This window comes from Monodelphis domestica, chromosome 1 (genome assembly GCF_027887165.1).
Source record: "Monodelphis domestica isolate mMonDom1 chromosome 1, mMonDom1.pri, whole genome shotgun sequence".
Lineage (NCBI taxonomy): Eukaryota > Metazoa > Chordata > Mammalia > Didelphimorphia > Didelphidae > Monodelphis > Monodelphis domestica.
Window position 1 is genome coordinate 112,024,907 of NC_077227.1, and position 20,843 is coordinate 112,045,749.

Below are 20,843 nucleotides of genomic sequence, written 5' to 3' on the forward strand. Positions count from 1 at the left end.
TATGGTTTTCCTAATATTGAACCAGCTCTGCATTCTTGGTATAAATCCAACCTGGTCATAGTGCATGATCTTTGTGGCATGTTACCAGTATTTTATTTCGTATTTTTGCATCAATGTTCATTGGGGAAATTGTTTTACAGTTTTTTTCTGTTTTTTTTCTCTTCCTTGTTTGGGTATCAAAAATATAACTTGTTCAATTTCTTTCTAACCATTTCACTTGGACTATCAAATTTATTGGCATATATTATAGTTTGTATTGTAATTCTTTATTACTGTAAAATTTGGCATATATGGAATTCCTTTTATTTTCTATCTTTGACTTCCTTGGAGCATTTGCCAAGTAGTAAGATTTTGTAGTTAAGAGCATGGACATTTTAGCTGCTTTCTTGGTATAACTCCAAATTGTTTTCTAGAATTGCTGGATTAATTCATAGTTCTACCATCAGCATAATTACCATAAATACCATAAAACATAATTGCTTTAATTTCATCTTCACTGATAGTGCATGCATCCTTTTCATTTTCAATACTGTTAATTTGTTTTTTTCTTTTTTTTTAATAACCAATGTTTTATATAGTTTCCCTCTCCCTCCATCACCCAAGACCAGGTCCTTAGTTTATTTATTAGTTTGATTCTTTGTTTTTTTAACATTCAATTTCATTAATCTCTCCTTTGATTTCTTGGATTACTGTTTTGGTGTTTCCTGGGCATTTTTTTTTATATTTAACCATTTCCTTCCCTCCCCACATCAGAGAAGGCATCATTTGACAAAATATATAGATTGTCTTTTATATATCCATTTCTCAGTTCATTCTCTGGAGGTGAACATTCACAAGTTATAATTCAAATATTAAATCTGTAGCTATATAAAATGTTCCCTTAGTTCTACTAGTTTTAGTCTTCATTATTTTATATAGTTCTTTCCAAGTTAAAAAAAAAATTAACCTGATCATTGTTATGGAGTAACGGTATTCCTTTATCATGATATATCACAATTTGTTTAGTGATTCACAAGTTGATGGAAATCCCCCAAATTTCTAGTTCTTTTTTTTTTCTAGTTTTTACAAAGAGCACAGCTATAAATGTTTTGGAAAATATGGGTTCTTTCCCTTTTTCCCTGTTCTCTTTGATTTAGGCTGGGTCTAGGGATATACACAGTTTTATAGCCCTCTGGGGATAATTCCAAATACTTGGGATTTTTCATTTGTTATTTTTCCATTTTTTAATTTGAATGCCATACTCATTGATCTTCTGTTTCTCTTTTTTATTGACATAAGCATTTAGAGACATATACTTTCCCCTTACTTCTGCTTTGGCTACATCACACAAATTTTTGTATAGAGTCTCAATGTTGTTGTCCATAATGAAATTGTCTTTTTTTGGTGCCCTGATCCATTCATTCTTTGGGAGTAGATTATTTAGTTTCCAATTGATTTTTAATCTATCCTTCCAAGGTCCTTTATTGGATGTAATTTTTATTGAATTATGGTCTGAAAAGGACACATTTACCATTTCTGCTTTTCTGCATTTATTTGTGAAGTTTTTAATGCCTCAATACATGGCCAATTTTTGTGACGATGCCATATATAGTTGAGAAAAAGGTATATTCCTTTCTATTCTCATTCAGCTTTCTCCAGAGGTCTATCATATTTAACTTTTTGAAAATCCTACTTTTCTCCTTAATTTCTTTCCTATTTATTAATTTCTAGTAAGATTTATCCAGTTCTAGGAGGGAAAGTTTCCTCTTACAACTTACTTAACGTTTTCTTTAAGATTTCAGCACTATGCCTTTTGGTACATTTATGTTTAGTACTGATATTACTTCATTGCCTTTGGCATTTCTTAGCAAAATGTGGTTTCCCTACTTATCTCTTAATTAGATCTTGTTTTGCTTTTGCTTTGTCTGAGATGATTGCCACTGGCTGCCTTTTTTATTTCAGCTGAAGTGTAATAGATTTTGTTCTACCCCTTTATTCTTTTTTTTTTCACTTTAAACATTATTTTATTTGGTCATTTCCAAACATTATTCATTGGAAACAAAGATCATTTTCTTTTCCTCCCCCCCCCCCTTCCCACCACCTCTCCCATAGCCGATGCAGGATTCCACTGACTACCCCTTTATTCTTTACTCTATATGTGACTCTGTTTCTTGTGTTTCTGTTGTAAACATGTTTTTGTATTCTTGTTTCTAATCTTATCTGCTATGTGCTTCTGATTTATGGGAATTCATTCCATTCACATTCACAGTTACTACTACTAACTCTGCTTTTCCTTCCAACCTATTTTCTTCTATTTATCCCTCTGGCTCTCTTTTTAGCTTTTCTCTCCTTAAAAGTCTGTTTTGCTTCTGAAAATTCCTTCCTTAATCTGCCTTTCCTTTTATCATCTCCTCCTTATCTTATCCCCTTTCTCCTTCTACTTCCCAATTGGTTAAGATAAGATTTCTATATCCAACTGATTATACATATCTATGTAAAAAGTTTAACCTTACTAATTTCCTTGTGATTTCTCTTTCATATTTATGTTTTTATGCTTTGCTTGAGTCTCATGTTTGAAAGTCAAATTTTCTATTCAGTTCTGATTATTTCCCTGAGGTGTGCTTGAAACTCATGAAATATCCATACCATTCTCCCCAGAAGGATTATATTCAGTTTTGCTGGATAGGTAATTCTTGGTTGGCTTTCTGGCTTATTGTATTCCAAGTTCTCCTTTCCTTTAACATGAAGCCGCTAAACTTTGTGTGAACCTGAGTATGGCTCCATGATATCTGAAGGGTTTCTTTCTGGCAGCTTATAATATTTTCTCCTTTACTGAAAGCTCTGGATTTTGGCTATAGTATTCCTGAGAATTTTCTTTTAGAGATCTCTTTCAGGAGATGATTGGCAGATTCTTTCAATTTCTATTTTACTTTCCAGACCTAAGATATCAGGGAAGTTTTCCTTGTCTAGGCTCTTTTTTTATTATGGCTTTCAGGTATTCCAATAATTCTTGAATTATCTCTCCTCAATCTATTTTCCAGGTCAGTTGTTTTTCCAATGGGTATTTCATTTTTTTCTTCCATTTCTTCCATTCCTTTTATTGTTTCTTGATATCTCATGAAGTCATTTAACTTTCATTTGCCCATTTTTCATTTTTAAGGAATTATTTTCTTCACTGAGCTTACATTTTTTTTCCAATTTGGCCCACTCTGTTTTTTAAGTTCTTTTTCTTTAGCGAATTCTGTACTTCTTTTACCATTAGGTCAGTTCTGTTTTTTAAAGTATTATTTTCCTTAATATTTTTGTGCCTTTTTAAACCAAACTGTTATGACTTCCATAATTTTCTTGCATCACTCTCATTTCTTTTCCCATTTTTCCATTCCTATTTAGTTCTTTTAGGAATTCTTGTTGGGCCCAAGTCCAATTTGCATTTTTTTTTTTGAGAATTCATTTGTAGTTATTTATGGTGTATTTTACTGAGTTTGTGTCTTGAGCTTTTCTATCACCACAGAGCTTTTTATGGACAGGTTAGCAATGGATTCATTTTTTTTTCCTACTCAGCAGAATTATTTCTTCTTTGAGAACTATAAATTGATTGTTTATTCCTAATTTTTCCTTTTATAGATTTTATTTCTCTTTGAATCATTCTGGAATTTCTTTTTACTCTATTTTTTTTGAGGTTTTAAAAGGATCCCAGGTCTTATCTCAGTAGGTTCACTTTCCTTTGTCTTAATATTTGTTAAGCAAACTCTACTATTTTTAGTACTTTTCCATTTAAATTTTAGTAAACTCTGTTGATTTACATGTTTATATTATAGGATTTTAGTTGAATTTATTGTTGAAATTTTGTGTTTCAATTATTTTTCTATATATTTCCCATACCTCACTTTCTGACATGTTCCTCTTTTTATTTGTGTATACCTCCACACCTGGACAACATCAACCCCTCTGTTTCTCACAATGGGAAATTTATGTTTCACTGGTTTTGGTTCTGTTCCAAAATAAATTCTCGGAGAATGGCATTTCTCTTAGCTTACCTGCATTTTAGTCCCTCTTTCTTCTGGTCCAGTTTAGTCGCTCACCTTGGATTTCTGACCCAGTTTCTCCCTGGGTTCTTGTCCTTCTCTTCTATGGTTGGCCTGTATCAATACCTGCCCTCTTTATAGTCTTGGGTGGGGCATGTTTCTGACCTAGGGATTGCCTCAAGCAGAAAGGAGCACTTTCCTCTAACTTCCCCTTCATATGGCTGGGTAGACTCAGTATCTTCTTTGAATGAGTAGATTTAAAGCATTTATTAAGCACTTAATATATACTAAGAACTATGTGTCATTTAGGGTGTAAGTCAAGGAAGGGGTAGGGTATTCCAGCCAGTTCCTATAGCAGGAGAGGATCCCATTATGGGTCTTAGCCTGTGGGCTGATTTCTATTTCCAAGAATATGGAAGCTAGTGGGGGAGAGCTACTAAAATGATAATTCTCTCTGATAATAGTTTGTAAGGTTTTTTTCTTTCTTACTTTTTTTTTTTGGTTCTATGGTTTCAGCTATAATTATTCTACATACAGTACATAATTCATCTTGCTGGTCACATGATATCCTTAGCACAATTCTTAATAATGATGGAGTATCTCATGAAAGCTCAAGTGAATTCTGCAGTTTTATATCTAAAATAGAGAAACACAATAAGTCTTGTAGAATGTTAGAGTTGGAGAGAACCATATAGTTTTCAACCTAATTTTATAGATTCAGAGGCTGAGACTTAGAGAAGGGAAATATTTGTTCGAGATCATCCTTCTACCTAGTAGCAGAGACAGAATTGGACTTCACATCTCCTAATTCCAAGGATCATACCGTGTTTTCCATTCTACAACGTTACCTACGACAGAGAAAGGGAGAATGCCTCTCTCTGATGTGTGACTACTGTTAGATTTAAAATAGTTTTGAGTGTAAAATAGTTGTAGATAAGAGAGTGGGAGCCATAAAATGTGATAATTAAAATGTTTGGGAGCAAGGGAAATATATAACAATTATGACTGCTGAAATATGTTTCTACTGTGTCTTGGTTTTATATAAATATAAGATGGTCACCAGGGAATATATTCCCAATTTATGAATATGCCCAAGTCAACTGGGTTTTATAGAGAAATTTAATTTATAACACACTGATTAATCAATAGAAAAAGAGAGAAAGTAAGAAAGGAATAAGAATGAAGGGCCTCAAGCCAATAAGGCCTAGACCTCAGTCCTAAGAGATAAATCAGTCAGTTGGTTTTATCACTCACACAAGATCTCTCTAGGTAAGGCTTCTCATGCCAACCTCAGGCTCCACCTTCAAGAGAGCCTCCTTTCAAGAAATGTTTCCAGAGAATCCTCCTCCTGACTCCTCCTGAGTTCTCCTTCCACAGCCTCCTTCAAGACCTCTCCAGGAGCTCTCCCTCCAGGACCTCTCTCCTCTCCGACCTCCTTCAGAGCATCAACCTCCTGGACCTCTCTCCTCTCAGACCTCCTTCAGAGCATCCACCACCTCTCAGTCCTCAGACCCCACTATCTTTAAGCAAAAAAATCTAAGTTCCCTCCCCTCAGTTCTCACATCTACCAATCACTGTCGATGTCTCCCCTGTGCCAATGGTGGCTCTAGCTTAACCCAGGACCACCCAGAGGTCTGCCCCCTTTGCACATGTCTGTTGAAGGTCATATTCTCAAATAATTAAATCTTGATCTTTGCTGCAGCCCTTCCTAAATCCTGTTACTCTGAGTAGGGTGGAGATTGTAGTTTCCAAGACCTGGTTCTGTCATTCCAAGTATCTCTATTGTATCAATTCTAAAATCAATCATGACTTAAAGAACTTCCTGTTCTATGCTTAAGCATAGGTCAAAACCCTTTCCATTGTTTAGCAAAAGGTTTCTGTCCTAAAGTAGTCCAATCCTCCCATGCCAAGGAGTTTCATATTCCAATAGAGTTCTTACTATCAGTAGGAAATTTTTTTCAAGTATGAAATTTCCCAATGGGGAAATTTCCAACATTCATAAGTCTAAGAAATTTTAAGGTTTACACTACTATAGGACTAAAGGCAATGTATAGTTATTATCTCTGACCTCATGCCATAATGATAACGCTTCAGAAACCCAAGTTTCTCCTTAACTTCCAAGGGCATAAACATATCCCTCTGACAAGTTTTCATTGACTAAAAATAATGCAGGATACAATCATTAATGAACTTGCAAGAGCCAAAGGCCACTAGTACCAACCAATTAATTGTTTCATTGCATTTAGCATTAACATAACTTCAGTGGGGAATCTAGTATGATTCTTTCCCCACAACAACACACAGGGGCATGCAGTTATGCTACATGCAACTAGAGAAACAGGATATAATTAGATGTTTATTTTAAATTGTTGGCATTGGCCTAAGAGTTTTCTTAGATTCAAAGCTATATTTGAACTGAGTGAGCAGACAAGGGGTTCTGAGTATATCTGGAAGCAAGACACTTGTATTTCTTAAAATGTAAGGCAAGATAGGTAGAGAAGGTTAAGGGAGGTGCTGGTGACATTGGGAAAAGATTAGGTCTGGGGGGGAAATTGTATGTGGGGAGAATTTTTGAGGTATGTTTGAAAAGAGAATCATAATTAGGGTGAGATAATCTGAGTTTTGTATCTCAGGACACTGAAATTTAGAGGGATATTGAAGTCCTGGACAGGGGCTAGAGATGTAGCTCTTCCAGGTAGTTAATATTCTCTCTTTTGCTTGGACTCAGTCTTAATCATAGTATCCTTTTTTCAGGGTGTATTTCCTACGCCAAGGGGCTTCATCTCTCACCTGTCATATATGTTGCCTTTAATCTCTCTAGATGGGACAATATGACAGTTGCTACCAAGGTTGAGTTCCCTACTTTATTTAACTTTTCCCTCATTTCCTAGCTGCAAAAAATTCCTAGGAACAGCTATGTTTGTAAGCCCATAATATATTTAGCAGTATTTACAAACAAGATTTTTGATGTTTTATTGAAGCCTAAAGATTTTTTTCAACCCCCGCTTCATCCTGTTGCACACTGTTGGAACTCAACAAATGACATTTATGTTTGCTGTGAAGAAGGTCAAATTCTATTGATTAATGGAGAAAGTCTGCTTGTCACTATACTCTCACAGGTTTCTGAGACACCAGAAGGTAAGTACTGCTTTGCTAAACTTTTTCAGTTATATTCATTTGAAAAACAGATTTTAAATAGCTGCCTGACATATATTAGATGCTTAATAAGTGCTTGTTGATGTGACTTGTTGACTTTAAAAATAGGATAAAACAATAACAACAACACCATATCTCTTGTTAAATCTTGTCCTTAAATTCCTGTCTCAGTCTCTGGGCAGGCAGTTATCTCCTATGACCAGATGCTTTTGCTGAAAATCATTCCCTACTGATGGGGAAGGGGAAGGGACAGAGAAATCCCTGCATAACTGGTGCCCTCCCCCCTCTCCATTATACTCACCAAAAGGAACAAGGGAAAAGGTGAAAAGAGAGCTCAAGGGCTGAGTTCTTCCATCACAGCCGGTTCTTTTCTCACCACTCCTTGACCAGGGATCACACAAAGTTCTGGCCCCTTTCCCCTTTACAATACATACTCACTCTCTTTCCTGTTTGCTCTACAAATGGCGAAAAGGAAATCCACACCAAATGACAAGTATATAGTCTCTACTAATCTTCATCAAATTTTCTTGACCCTTTCATATGGAAGTAGTCTATTTGACATCCAACTGCCTTCAATTCAAAATAGCCCTTTGTGTTATGCAAATATTTTTAAAATATTATGTGGCTCTGATGATTCCTGGAATACCACACTCTGAAGAATATTATGAGTGATCCAAAAGATAATGGAGAAAACCATAGTGGATATAAGTATGCTGCAGGAAATTTCCAGTGATGATTTGTGCACAATAAATAGTGTTCAAAGAAGTTGAACTGGTCACACTGGGAGCTAAAGGTAACATATGGATAGATGAAGTCTGGTACCGATCCCTAGAGAAAGACATATTGAATGGAGGGTTTATGGAAGGACAAAGACAAGAATATAATGAGAACCTACAGAGAAGTTGTGATCTCACTTTTTGGAAGGAGCATCCTTATTAATAAGATGATAAAGTCACAGACATATTGAAAAATATAGCTAGATTACTCCCATTCATTCATAAGCATCCTTTATTTAGCTCACACCAGAAGCATTCCATTGTGAATATATACACCAATATATACAAACAAGGTAATTCGAGGAATGAGAGAACATTGACTAGGGTAGGGATGGAGAGCAGAGAAGGCTTCTCTTACTTAGGACATGACAACTGAGCTGAAGTTTCCAGGAGAGGGAAGCAAAAGTTTATTCTTTATATGAAGTCTAGACAAGAGATACAAGGCAAGGTCAGGGAATAACTAGAAAACCAGTTGAAATAGAGAGTATATAAAAGATAATAATAGCACATAGGTCTAGAAAGATGGGCTGAATCTGGAGTATTGATGCTGAGAGTTTGTATTTAAGGCAAGAGATACCATTAAAGATTTTTGAATATAGAAGCTATATGGTCAGATTTGTGCCATAGGAAAACTACTGAGCAGTTGTGTAAAGAGATTGGAGGAGAGGAAAGATGGGAATCAGAAACCCCAATTAGAAGGCTACTGCAATAGTTCAGGCAAGTCTATAGCCTGAATTTGAACAGTGGCAGAATAAGCAGCAAGATTGCATAGGTACACTTGAAAAGATTTGGTGCCCGGGGCAGCTAGGTGACTGAGAGGCCATCCCAGGCCTAGAGATGGGAGGTCCTGGTTTCAAATCTGGCCTCAGACACTTCCTAGCTGTATGACCCTGGGCAAGTCAGTTACCCCTCAATGCCTAGCCTTTACCACTCTTCTACCAATCGATTCTAAAATAAATAATAATAATAAGTAAGGGTTTTACAAAAAAGATTTAGGAACTGATTTGATATCATGGTGGGAGAGAAGAAGAGTCAAGGGTTACTCCGAGGTTGTACACCTAGGTAAATGGACAGCAGAAACAAAGAAGTTAGGAGGAGGTATGGTTGGGGGTGGGGGTGGGGGGAAGACAATCAATTGTTTTAGATATATTGAATTAGAGATGCCTAGGGAACATCCAGATAGAGATGTCCAAAAGTCAATCAGTGATACTAGAATGGAGTTCAGGAGAAATTCTAAGGTTAGAAATAAAGAGATAAAGGCTTGGGAGTTAACCCCAAGATCATTGATGAGATCATCAAAAGAGAATACACAGAGAAAAGTGAAAATAGCCTAGGATAGAAAGCTTAGTCCTCCTTGAGGGAAACCTTCATGTAGGAAATAGAAAATGGATAGTGAATCAGTAAAGGAATCTGAGAAACTGCAGTCATATCAGTAGGAAAAAAAAAAAGTAAGGGACATGTAGGTAGCTCAGTGGATAGAAAGTCAGGCCTGGAGTCAGGAAGACCTGAAAATTAAAAAATAAACTCAGATATTTCCTAGCTGTGTGACCTTGGGAAAGTCACTTAACTCCAATAGTCCTTACTGCTCTTCTGCCTTGGAACCAATACTTGTACCAGAGGAAAGGAAAGGAAAGGAAGAGGAAGACGAAGGAGAAGGAGAAGGAGAAGGGGAAGGGGAAGGAGAAGGGGAAGGGGAAGGGGAAGGGGAAGGGGAAGGGAAGGGAAGGGAAGGGAAGGGAAGGGAAGGGAAGGGAAGGGAAGGGAAGGGAAAGGAAGGGAAGGGAAGGGAAGGGAAGGGAAGGGAAGGGAAGGGAAGGGAAGGGAAGGGAAGGGAAGGGAAGGGAAGGGAAGGGAAGAGAAAGGAAGGGAAGAAAGAGAAGGACAGGACAGGACAGGACAGGAAAGGAAAAAGTGAACAATGGTATGAAAGATAAGTAGGAGGTAGGAGAATGGTTGAGGGCACCAGAGCTGCAGCAAGGTCATACAGCATAAGGAGTGAAAAAAAGTCTAATAAGTGATTTATAGCCCAAAGAGTAATGTAATGGTAAGACACAAGTAGAGATAACTGCTAAGGCAGTCTTACTATGTTGTACAGTTATTTTTCTGGTTTCTCTTCCATTAGACTGTGAGACTCATTGAGAATAGGAACTTTATTGTGCTTTTCCTTGTGATCTGAGCCCTTAACACAGTTCCTGGCATATATCAGATGCTTAACAAATGCTTATTGACTGTCTGACTGACTAACCATGACTTGTAAATAATAATCACCTTAAAAGACATATTTAAGAAGGTAAAATGTCTGGAAATTGGGTAACCAGTTATATAGCAGGGGTAAAGGATTAACAGATGGATAGGTTCAAGTGTTGTTCTGTTTTCCATGAATATAAAAGGAATAAGAAGGTCACCAGCAATTTGGGTAGATTTTTAGTGGAAGACTGATGGAAAGATACCAACAATAATGATGCAAGATTAAAGGCATGGAGCAATTGCAATCTGAACTGACTGGGGTAAAATCATACCAGTGAGCTCATTAATACATTCATATATTTTAAATTATATAAACAGATCCAGCAGCATTACACATGGGAGTAATTGAATATTTATTTGATGGTCAGTGAATTCTGGTACATTTTGTTTTAAATAGCAAACTCTACAAACTAGATGAGGAATATCTATAGCCTGAATCGTTGAACACTTAGTTTTCTGAGCTGACTTGTAGAGCTCTTGACAAATGTGAAACTGGTTTTTAAAAAGAGTGTGTGTGTGTGTGTGTACCTCTGGACCAAATAGACACTATTCCAACCCATAGCCAGTCCTGGCAGTGGTAACTATATGGATTTCTTCAGGTCCTTTCACTCCATTTAGTCAGCTTCATAATTCACTCTCCCATGTCTCTCACTCTAAACATTATACCTACCTCTCTTTGTCTTCCCAACCCAACTGTTCAGCTCACCTGCACACAGACTACATAAATATTTATTGAGTTTTCAGACTTGCTTATCTCCATTAATGGCTTCCTGAACCATTCTTCTGTAACATTCACAGCCACCAGGCAAAAATGCTCTGGGGTTTCACTTAAGTCTCCAAGTTCCACAGAATTACTAACTCTCCTTCTGTCTGCTCCCTTCTCAGACAACCAATTGGATGAAACCACAATAGCCTGTCTGAGAAGTTTTTGTCAATTCACTAAGCTTCTCAGATTTCTGGCCCAAACCAGGTTGTTTATGGACCTATACTACCCAAAGTTTCAAATAGACCAAGTCAAAGTGACCTTTCTTGAATCACTGACTGCTGGACCCACTGCCCACTGGATAGCCATATATTGTTTTTTTTTTAATCCTGTATAGTTCTTTCCAAATTTTAAAAAATTAACCTGTTCATCGTTTCTTATGATGTAATAGTATTCCATCACAATCATACACAATTTGTTTGGCCGTTCCCCAGTTGATGGGCATCCCCTCAGTTTCCAGTTCTTTGCCACAAAGAGAGCTGCTATAAATATTTTGGAACATGTAGGTTCTTTTCCTTTTTCACTAATCTCCTTGAAAAACAGATTGCTGGATCTAAGGATATACAGTTTTGTAACTCTTGGGTATAATTCCAAATTGCTTTCCAAAATAGGTGGATAAGTTCATAGCTCCACCAATACTGTATTAGTGTCCCATTTTCCCACATCTCCTTCAGCATTTGTCATTTTGCTCTTGTGTCATTTCAGCCAATGTGATGGGTGAGAGATATCTCAGAATTGTTTTGGTTTGCATTTCTCTAGTAGTGATTCAGAGCATTTTTTCATATACCTGTATATGGCTTTGATTTCTTTAGCCAAAAATTGCCTTTTCACATCTTTTGCCCATTTATCAGTAGAGAGATGGCTCTTATTCTTATAAATTTGACAAAGTTCTTTATTTTAGATACAAGACCTCTCTCTGAGAGTCTGTCTATAAAATTCTTTTCCCAAATTTTCTGCTTTCCTTCTAATCTTGTCAACATTTGTTTTAATGGTACAGAAACTTTTCAATTTAATGTACTCAAAATAACCATTTTACATTTCACCTAGAACCCATCTGTCTTTGTTCTTTTTAACTCAATTAAAAATCCAAAAATCCAAAAAAAAATCCCAAAGCAGCTAACTATCGGTCATATGTAAACAATCCCCTCTCCTGAATATATATTCATTCTCTCAGGGGAATGTTCTTGGGAGGTGACCCACATATGTCATGATAACCCAGATATTTATTTAAAGATTATTTAAAGTCCTTCAAAAAGTATCATATCTAAAATATAGGGAGATCTTTGTCAAATTTATATAAATAGGAACCATTCTCCAACTGATAAGTAATAAAAGATATGAACAAGCAGTTTTTAAATGAAGAAATCAAAGCTATTTATAACCACGTGGGAAAATGCTCTCAATCATTATTGATTAGAGAAAGGCAAATCAAAATAACTCAGAGATAACATCTCATATCCATCAGATTGGTTAAAATGATAAAGGGACAAAATGAAAAATGTGAAAAAAAAGGGGGACACCAATACACTCTTGGTGAAATATGATTGCCAATTCATCTAAGTTTTCCAAAACAGAAATTCAAAAGACTTGTTGAAACAGCCAAATCTCTCTCTCTCTCTCTCTCTCTCTCTCTCTCTCTCTCTCTCTCTCTCTCTCTCTCTCTCTCTCTCTCTCTCTCTCTCTCTCTCTCTCTCTCTCCCTCCCTCCCTCTCTCTCTCTCTCCTCTCTCTCTCTCTCCTCTCTCTCTCTCTCTCTCTCTCTCTCTCTCTCTCTCTCTCTCTCTCTCTCTCTCTCTCTCTCTCTCTCTCCCTCCCTCTCTCCCTGTCTCTCCCTCTCCCTCCATCCCTCTCTCTGTGTGGAAGAGAGAGGGGGCAAGAAGAGAGAAAAAAAGGGGGACACCAATACACTCTTGGTGGAATTGTTAACTAAGTTGACAGTTCTGGAAAGTAATCTTGAATTATACCCAACAATTTATAAAACTATGTATATAGCATTTGACCCAGCTATATCAGTATTAAGTTTGTTTACTAAAATTATTAAGGGTAAATTATTAAGGGTAAAGAGGAAAAAAGGAAAAAAACCCTATATAATCTAAAATATTTATAGCAGCAATTTTTGTGGTGGCAAAGAACTGGAAATTAAACAGATGTCCATCAACTGGGGAGTGGCTAAACAAGTTGCGACATATAATTGTGATAGAATACTACTGCTCCATACAAAATTATAAGCAGGTTAATTTAAAAAAACATGGACCTGCATGAAATTATGAAGCAGATCCAAAAGAACATTATATACAGCAACAGAAGTATTGTTTGAAGAATGACTTGTGAATGTCCATCTCCAGAGAAAGAACTGAAAAATGGGAAGAAGCAAGACCTAGTTTTACATATATATATATATATATATATATATATATATCTTTTTGTCAAATGATGTCTTCTGTAGTGTGGGCAGGGGAGAGAGGGAGAGCTATCTGGGGACTTTAATGTAACAAAGAAAGAAAAAAGTATCACTTGGAGTTTAGTAGCCCTAGGTCAGAGACATTATTCACAATATGAGAATACGTTAAGTGTGAACCTCTGCCAATAGCCCTGCAAGAAAATTTATGTGAATGCGGATGCTTATTTTAATGTCCTGATGTGATGCTGTGGGGGACAATAACCTTATACGTAATCACAGACTCTGCACCACCCCAAGGACAGAATGTCACCTCTATAGACACTGACTTGCTGACAGAATTTGAATGACTGCAACCATTTAGAGAGGTAGTTTGGTACAAAGCATAGTACTGAATGGAGTCTGCAAACCCCAGGGCCAATCCTACCTCTGACATTTATGACCTTTGTGACATTGGGCAAGTCACTTAATCTTCACAGGCTTCAGTTCCTTCACTTTAAAAAATGAGGAGCTGAACTGATTAGACTGAAATTCTCTTCTAGCTCCTATAGCTACTATTACCATGAACCCTCTCATTAGCCCACTGCTTAAGATCATTCAGATCACCTTTGATAGTAGTATACAATTCAGTTTATATTTCATGTAAATGTTCATATCTTTAATGTGAATTTTTTTCAATAAATTCATCAATAAGCATTTATTATGCCCCGACTATGTACCAGCACTGTGTTAAATGCTAGAGAAACAAAAAAAGGCAGAATACAGTCCCCTAGCTGAAGCAACTAGCTTTCTAAAGGATTCATCCTCTTTTCTATAGCTGCTTATTGGTATACCTCCCCTATATCTGGACCCTTTGGTATCACAGTATTCTCTCCAATGGTTTGCTGTCCTCTAATTGGCATCATAATTGCAGAACAGATCTGGCCCTTACAATTGATGTAGTTGGCAGGATAGTCTGACCTATCACCACTCTGGTTCTTTATACCTCATCCTTAATACAAATACAAATTATCTGTATTCATGGACCTCTCACGTCTGATATTTGCATTCATTTTAGTTAACTTTTTAAAAATTCCATATTTTCTTCTTGATTTGTCCTCCCCCCCCCCCCCCCCCCCCGGCCCCTACTTTCTTATTTCTTTCATTTGCTTTCCGAGAGCAGCCCACCTATATATACTCAGAGTTTCTTTTAACTCATCAGCTTCTTCTCTCCAATATGAACTACCTACCACTAGGCACATATGCTGGCTTCTTCCCTCCTGGCTAACTCTCTCATTGACTTTGGACAGGACCTGTGATCCCCAGACTGTAGTGAAGTTGCCTTTGTTGGTGTTTGGAGTGGTCCCTGGTAGATTAGTTTACCCAGCTTGCTTGAGAAAAGCAGACCATCTTTGGGCATCTGTACTTTAGTAGAGGAGCTCACAGAGAATACCCCAATCATATTGCATTTGGGGGCTATGTGACTTACAGCCAACAGCTTTTGTAATTTTAGTTTCATGAAATCCTCTTTCTCCATCTTTTTATATCCTATTATCATGGAAAACCAACTTGTTGGGTGGCTAGATGGCTCAATGGACAGAGAGGCAGACCTAGAGACGGGAGGTCCTGGGTTCAAAGCTGACTTCAGACACTTACCAGCTGTGTGATTCTGGCCAAGCCACTTAACCCCCATTGCCTAACCCTTACTGCTCTTCTACCTTGGAACCAATACCTACTAGAATCAATTCTAAGACAAAAAGAGAGAGTTTTTTACAAAAAGAAAGAATAAAGAAAACCAACTTTCATTGTCATTTGCATCAGTCCATACTGGACATAGTAAATGCTTTTGTGACTTTCAACATTCCAATGTGCCTTTCTTACTAAAGTCTTGTGGTTCTATGGTGGGTGGCTGAATTACATTCAATAAGCATTTATTAGGTAGTTATTTTGTGCCAGAAACGAGGCCTACATCTTGGCATACAGAGAGCCAGCCTCCTAGTTAAGAAGATCTAAGTTCAAATCTGACCCCTAACACATACTGGTTATGTGATCTTGGGAAAATAATTTAATCTCTCAGTACTTCAGATAACTTTAAGACTATATAAGTGGGCACTGAGCAGCAATGGACGAGAAAGACAGTTCTGTTGTTTTTTAAGATATAAAATACATATCTATGCTATGCATTAGAATTCTTTTTTTTTCCCCCTTAAAGCATTTAGGGCTACCTGGGCACCTCCATCCTTGATGACATCTGCTGAGAACCTTATTAAAGAAGGTATGCATTTTTAAAAATGAAGCTAATTAACAATGTAGGACAAATCTATACATAGAATAACTTTTAATTTGAAGAGTCTGGTTAGAATTATTTATGAGAAATGTATTTTCTGCAATGCGGAAATATCTTTAGATAGCTCAAGGCCTTCTCTAAATGAAATGTCCTGCTTCAATAACTGGTTTTTTAGAAAAAAAAATTCTCTAAATTCTATGGCTTCTTGATAGACCTACAAAAGAGCAATAAAGATGGTTAAAAATACTGGGCTAAGTTACTTAAGAAGGTTGCATAAACTTTCTTAAAAATATAACTCAGGGCTCATATCTTCTAGAGAAGGAAGTCTTCCATGATTTGTTTCACCTAATTCTCTATTCTTCTTGATTAGTTTCTCTTTTAGGATTTGGGTACTTAGTTTATGTTCTGTAAACCCTGAGTCATAATTTTATATCAACTAAGGTTCTATTTATTTGAGAAGATTCTTCATGATCAAGCCATGTACCTTAACCAAAGCATTTCTTTACTTTTTTTTTTAATCCTTACCTTCTGTCTTGGAATTGCTTCCAAGGCAAAAGATCAGGAAGGGCTAAGCAACTGGGGTTAAATGACTTAACTAGGGTCACACAGCTAGGAAGTATCTAAGGTCAGATTTTAACCCAGGACCTCCCATCTCTAAGGCTGGTGCTTTATACACTGTGCTATCTAGCTGCCTTTTAACCAAAGCATTTCATAGTCATAGAATCCCAGAATTTGAATTGGAAGGGACCTTATCTGCTATCTAACCCAATCCATTACACTAGGAGTATCAAATATGAAGCTCATAACACTCCCCAGTAGAGCCTTAACCTCATTAAAATGTAAGTGAGAAATAACTATCAACATAAGTAAAAATACAATAAAAAAGATTTTCTAAGTCAAAGGGCAGCCCATTAATATCCTCACATATAGTTAGTGGCTCCCCTTTCTATTTCAACTTGGCACTGCATTACATACCTCTTAATTGTTGTGTGACCATGGCTAAGTCATTGAACTTCTTGAAGTTTTCTTATCTGTAAAATGAGGATAATGATAATGCAGTACTTATCTCACAGGACTGTTGTGATGATCAAATAAAATAATGTATGTAAAGAGCTTTGCAAAGCTTAAAACAACATACAATTGTTGGTGATAATTACCTACATTACATTACTTTAATAAGCATCCTTTCTAGATAGGCACATGGAGTTGTGAATTGAGCCAGCCTCAGAGTCAGGACATTCTCTGACATATATTTGCTGTGTTATACTGGAAAAATCACTACTTTTCAGTGTCCTGGGCACCTCTGAAATACCACAGGTGGAGGATTTGCACTGGTAGAATTGCTTGGAATCTCCCTATACCATTGCTATCACAGATCCCCACAAATAAACCATCTTGTACAGATCTGGAGGCTGATTTGTGGTGAATATGGCACAAACGCCCTCCTTGACAAGCACCATGAGTTTTCCTGAGGGAAAAATAGAAAAATGCCTTTGTGTGTTATTTCTTTACCAATTTCTACTAAAGCCATCAGAGAGCCTGTTTTCCCCCAACGATATCCTTCCATGCTTTGCCTACCTACTTGCCCCAGTTCTCTCAACCATTTTAACTCTTTGTCAGTATAAAAAATTGGAATTTCTTCAATAGTATCTCTTTAGCTCTGAAAATGTGCTCTTCAGTTGTTCCATGTGTACATACCAGCTTTTCTGTCTATAAGTGCTAATAATATGGACAAGTCCACTTCGTCTTTGGAATTCTCTATTGTTTTTGGTTTTTCATTTGCCTTTTTCTCTATTTTTTTTTGACCTGCTGATTGAATGACTGACAGAGTTAATGACTGAAAACTGTACATATTGAACGGCTTATACTTGGTCCCACTTCCTTAAGGAAGCTATGGTTCTTTGTTACATTATAAAAAAGAGGTAGAAAAGTTGATCTTTGCCAGTAGCCAGTTTTCATTAGTAGCCAAACTAAAATAATATCTCCCTTTACATAGCAAAGTCCTTTCCTCACAACAATCAGTAAGTCTACTAGTTAGATAATCCTATTTTTTTAGATGAGGAAGCTGAAGCTTTAAATGTCTAAATGATTTTACATCTATCAGATACTTTGTCAAGGGTTTGAGAACAAATTTTAATGTAGGAAAGTGCTTATTAAAATGGACTAACCACTGTTTCATAGAGTTTATAACCCTGGATTAAAGTTTCTAGAGAAAAAGAAAAATTATGCCATTAATATGAAGCTCATTAATGACTTTACTTTAACATTTCTATCATCTGTTAACTTTGTTTCATTTTCACAAAGATGAAGAAAACTATTCTAAGGGCCACAGAATCAATTCCATGGCAGTTTATAAAGAAAAACTATTTATTGCTGGAGAGGTAAGATTTTTTTCCCCTTTTTTTTGTCTTTTAAGAATGAATGTAAATTTTTTTAAACCCTATCTTGGGCACCAAAGTGAGAAAGGGAGAGAGAAGCATAGTAAAGAAATCCTAGGCAATCACACTTTAAAAATACTCTTAGAGAAATCCTCAGTACAGATTTTTGCCAAAATATTAATTATATATATTATCCTTTAATGTCCTCAGGTTGTTAGACATGGAATTGCCACCTTAGCAATTATTACATGTATTTAGAGCTAAAAGGGATCTTAGAAGTCATCTAGTTCACTATATAGGTTAAGAAACATGTCTAGAGGGGTCATGACAGTCACTTAAGTAGGTGGTAAATGATAGAAATAGGATATAAACTCAGATGTTTGTTGAAGATGGCCTATTTCCTCATTTATTCCCAACTGTTGTGAAAATCCATTGAGATTTGTAGCTGTAGAGATGGCTGCAAAAGTGAAAAAAGAAGGAAACTTTCATTTCCCATGTAACACACTTTATAGTATGGATATTCTTACTTCTTGACCCATTAGCTCCCTTGGTTAGAATACAATAGCAAATTTTTCTCGTCTCTAATTAGGCCAGAGTTATTTTTTCTATTCCTTAGCCACAGACTATACCTAGAGCCCAGCAATTCATACATTTCTTAGGAAAAAATAGCTGGGACTCTGCTCCTCCCCTTTTCAGACTGTTTCAATAATTTATTTCTTCGTTCAATTTGCCCTTTTTACCCATTTCGACCTCCTTATAAAATAGAGGGTGGGGGCTGAGAGGAGAGCAGTCATACATTTGCTTTAGGCCCACATCTTCTGAGATAGCTCTAAACTCACACACCTCAAAGTTCAATGATCTTAATCTCAGAAGGGTCCAATTAAGGGAATACGGGTTAATTGTCCAACTCTAACTTTATCGGGAGGAAAAAACCCTTCAAAACCTTCTGTAGGTAAGCCAGCAGTATCATCTTTACTTACTAAAGGTTAATGAAGTTGGTCTAAGTCTATTTGCAGTCAGTATTTATCATCTATTATGTGCTCAGCTCTGTTATAGGAGATCCAAAAGAAACACTAAGCAAAACGTCTGCCCCAAAGAACATGAGGAGATAAGACTAGAACCTATGAACTATTAGAACAAAGCAACAGAGGTAATGAATAAGATGGATCTCCATAAGATAGGGAAGAATTGATTTCAACTATTTTAAAGCAAATAGCATTGTATATAACTAAAAGTCTTATACAGACTAAAAGGTGTCACATACATTCAGAAAATGGGAAAATCAGTGAAGATTGGGAGAACTGAGGAAGGCTTTCTGGAGGAGATAAGAATAAAGCTGACCCTTGAAAAATGGATAGATTTTGCTTAAGGAGGGAAGGAAGGGTATATTTCTTGTAATGTTTTCTGATTACAGCCCTTGGTTTGACTAGGTTAGTGGGGAAAGTACATGATGCAAGGATGTATTTATTTTCTCATTTTTTTACATCTAGGATGGCATTTTGTGTTCTGTTCATATCAAGGATTATAACTACACCATAAAAGACCAAATAAATGTGCAAAGTCCTGTGGAGAGTATTTTCTTTTCTCCTGATTGTAAACAATTATTAATTCTAACAGATACGGTATGTATGATGAATTCCTGTCATTAAATGCTGATATAGTATATCATGGAACATAGTCTTTTTTTTTGAGGTACTTTGTGTTATCTTATGTGAAAGATCTATTAATCCATCTGTTTATAAAATTCCAAAGTTAGGGAATCCCTCCAATAAGGAAGATTATAACCTGTCTCTGATTTAGAAGATTAGTCCTGGGGGGGAGGGGCTGGGGGGGTCTCAGAAATTGAGAGGTTAAGCCATTTACCCAGGGTCACATTTATTTACCCAGATTCCAGTAAAAGGATTAACTCCCCAAATCCAGCAGTCTATGTGTCACATCATATGAATGGGGGGAGGAGAACCAGGGGCATCCTCTTTCTTCTCCCTTCTCCTTTTCAACTTTTCTTTGTGTGCAATCTTTCTTAATTCTAGATCTCATCCTCTCTAGTCTTCTACAGGAAGGTGTTCCTGCTATCAGTACCTTCCTTTCACTTTTCTTAAAGCTTTGCCTAACTATGGTCTTTTTCTGATCTCCTTCAAACTTAGAAAACCTTCACTTAACTCCCAGTTCTCATATTGCCTCTCTTTTTCTTTCATAGCCAATCTCCTAGAGAAGCCATCTTCTACTCTCTTGAACTATATGTATGAGCCTATACTTCCTTTCCTCCCATTTATATGTATTTTTCACGGGTAAATATTTAATAACAGCTATAATGATAAAAGTAGTCTGAGGGGGCAGCTGGGTAGCTCAGTGGATTGAGAGTCAGGCCTAGAGACGGGAGGTCCCAGGTTCAAATTTGACCTCAGACACTTCCCAGCTGTGTGACCCTGGGCAAGTCACTTGACCCCCATTGCCTTAAAAAAAAAAAGTAGTCTGAATTCATAGTAATTCTGCACTTGGAAGGGAAGTGATTAAATGGTTCCTGCTTATGCCTCTAGTTAGAGAGCAAAGCTCTTTAACGATAGCCTGGAGATTTAGCTTTCAGTCTTGTATCAGGAGGCAGCTGAGTGGTATAGAATAACAGGCCTAGAGTCAGGGAAACTCGTCTTCCTGAGTTCAATTCTGACCGCAGACACTTAAAGCTTTGAGACATAGGTGAGTCACTCAACCCTGTTTGTTTCCATTTCCTCATCTGTAAAATGAACTGGAGAAGAAAAAGGCAAATCAATCCAGTATCTTTGCCCAAAAAACCCGCAAATGGGATCATAAAGAGTCAGATACACCTAAAAATGACTGAACGACAACAACTTTTTACTA

The 20,843-nt window shown here is 36.7% G+C and overlaps 2 protein-coding genes across 6 annotated transcripts in view; one reads left to right on the forward strand and one right to left on the reverse strand.

Moving 5' to 3' along the window:
* Positions 1–20,843, reverse strand: part of LOC100022188 (glutathione S-transferase omega-1-like) — a 193,371-nt gene that overhangs the window by 32,819 nt on the left and 139,709 nt on the right. The gene's annotated exons all lie outside the window — the stretch shown is intronic.
* LOC100028437 (cilia- and flagella-associated protein 43) overlaps positions 1–20,843 on the forward strand; it is a 161,116-nt gene that overhangs the window by 20,304 nt on the left and 119,969 nt on the right. For all 4 annotated transcript variants that reach the window (XM_007479064.2, XM_007479059.2, XM_007479056.3 and 1 more), the window contains exons 6-9: positions 6,986–7,142; positions 15,535–15,597; positions 17,914–17,990; positions 19,478–19,609. In XM_007479064.2, coding sequence (XP_007479126.1) covers positions 6,986–7,142; positions 15,535–15,597; positions 17,914–17,990; positions 19,478–19,609 — 429 coding nt within the window. The remainder of the gene's footprint in view (positions 1–6,985; positions 7,143–15,534; positions 15,598–17,913; positions 17,991–19,477; positions 19,610–20,843) is intronic.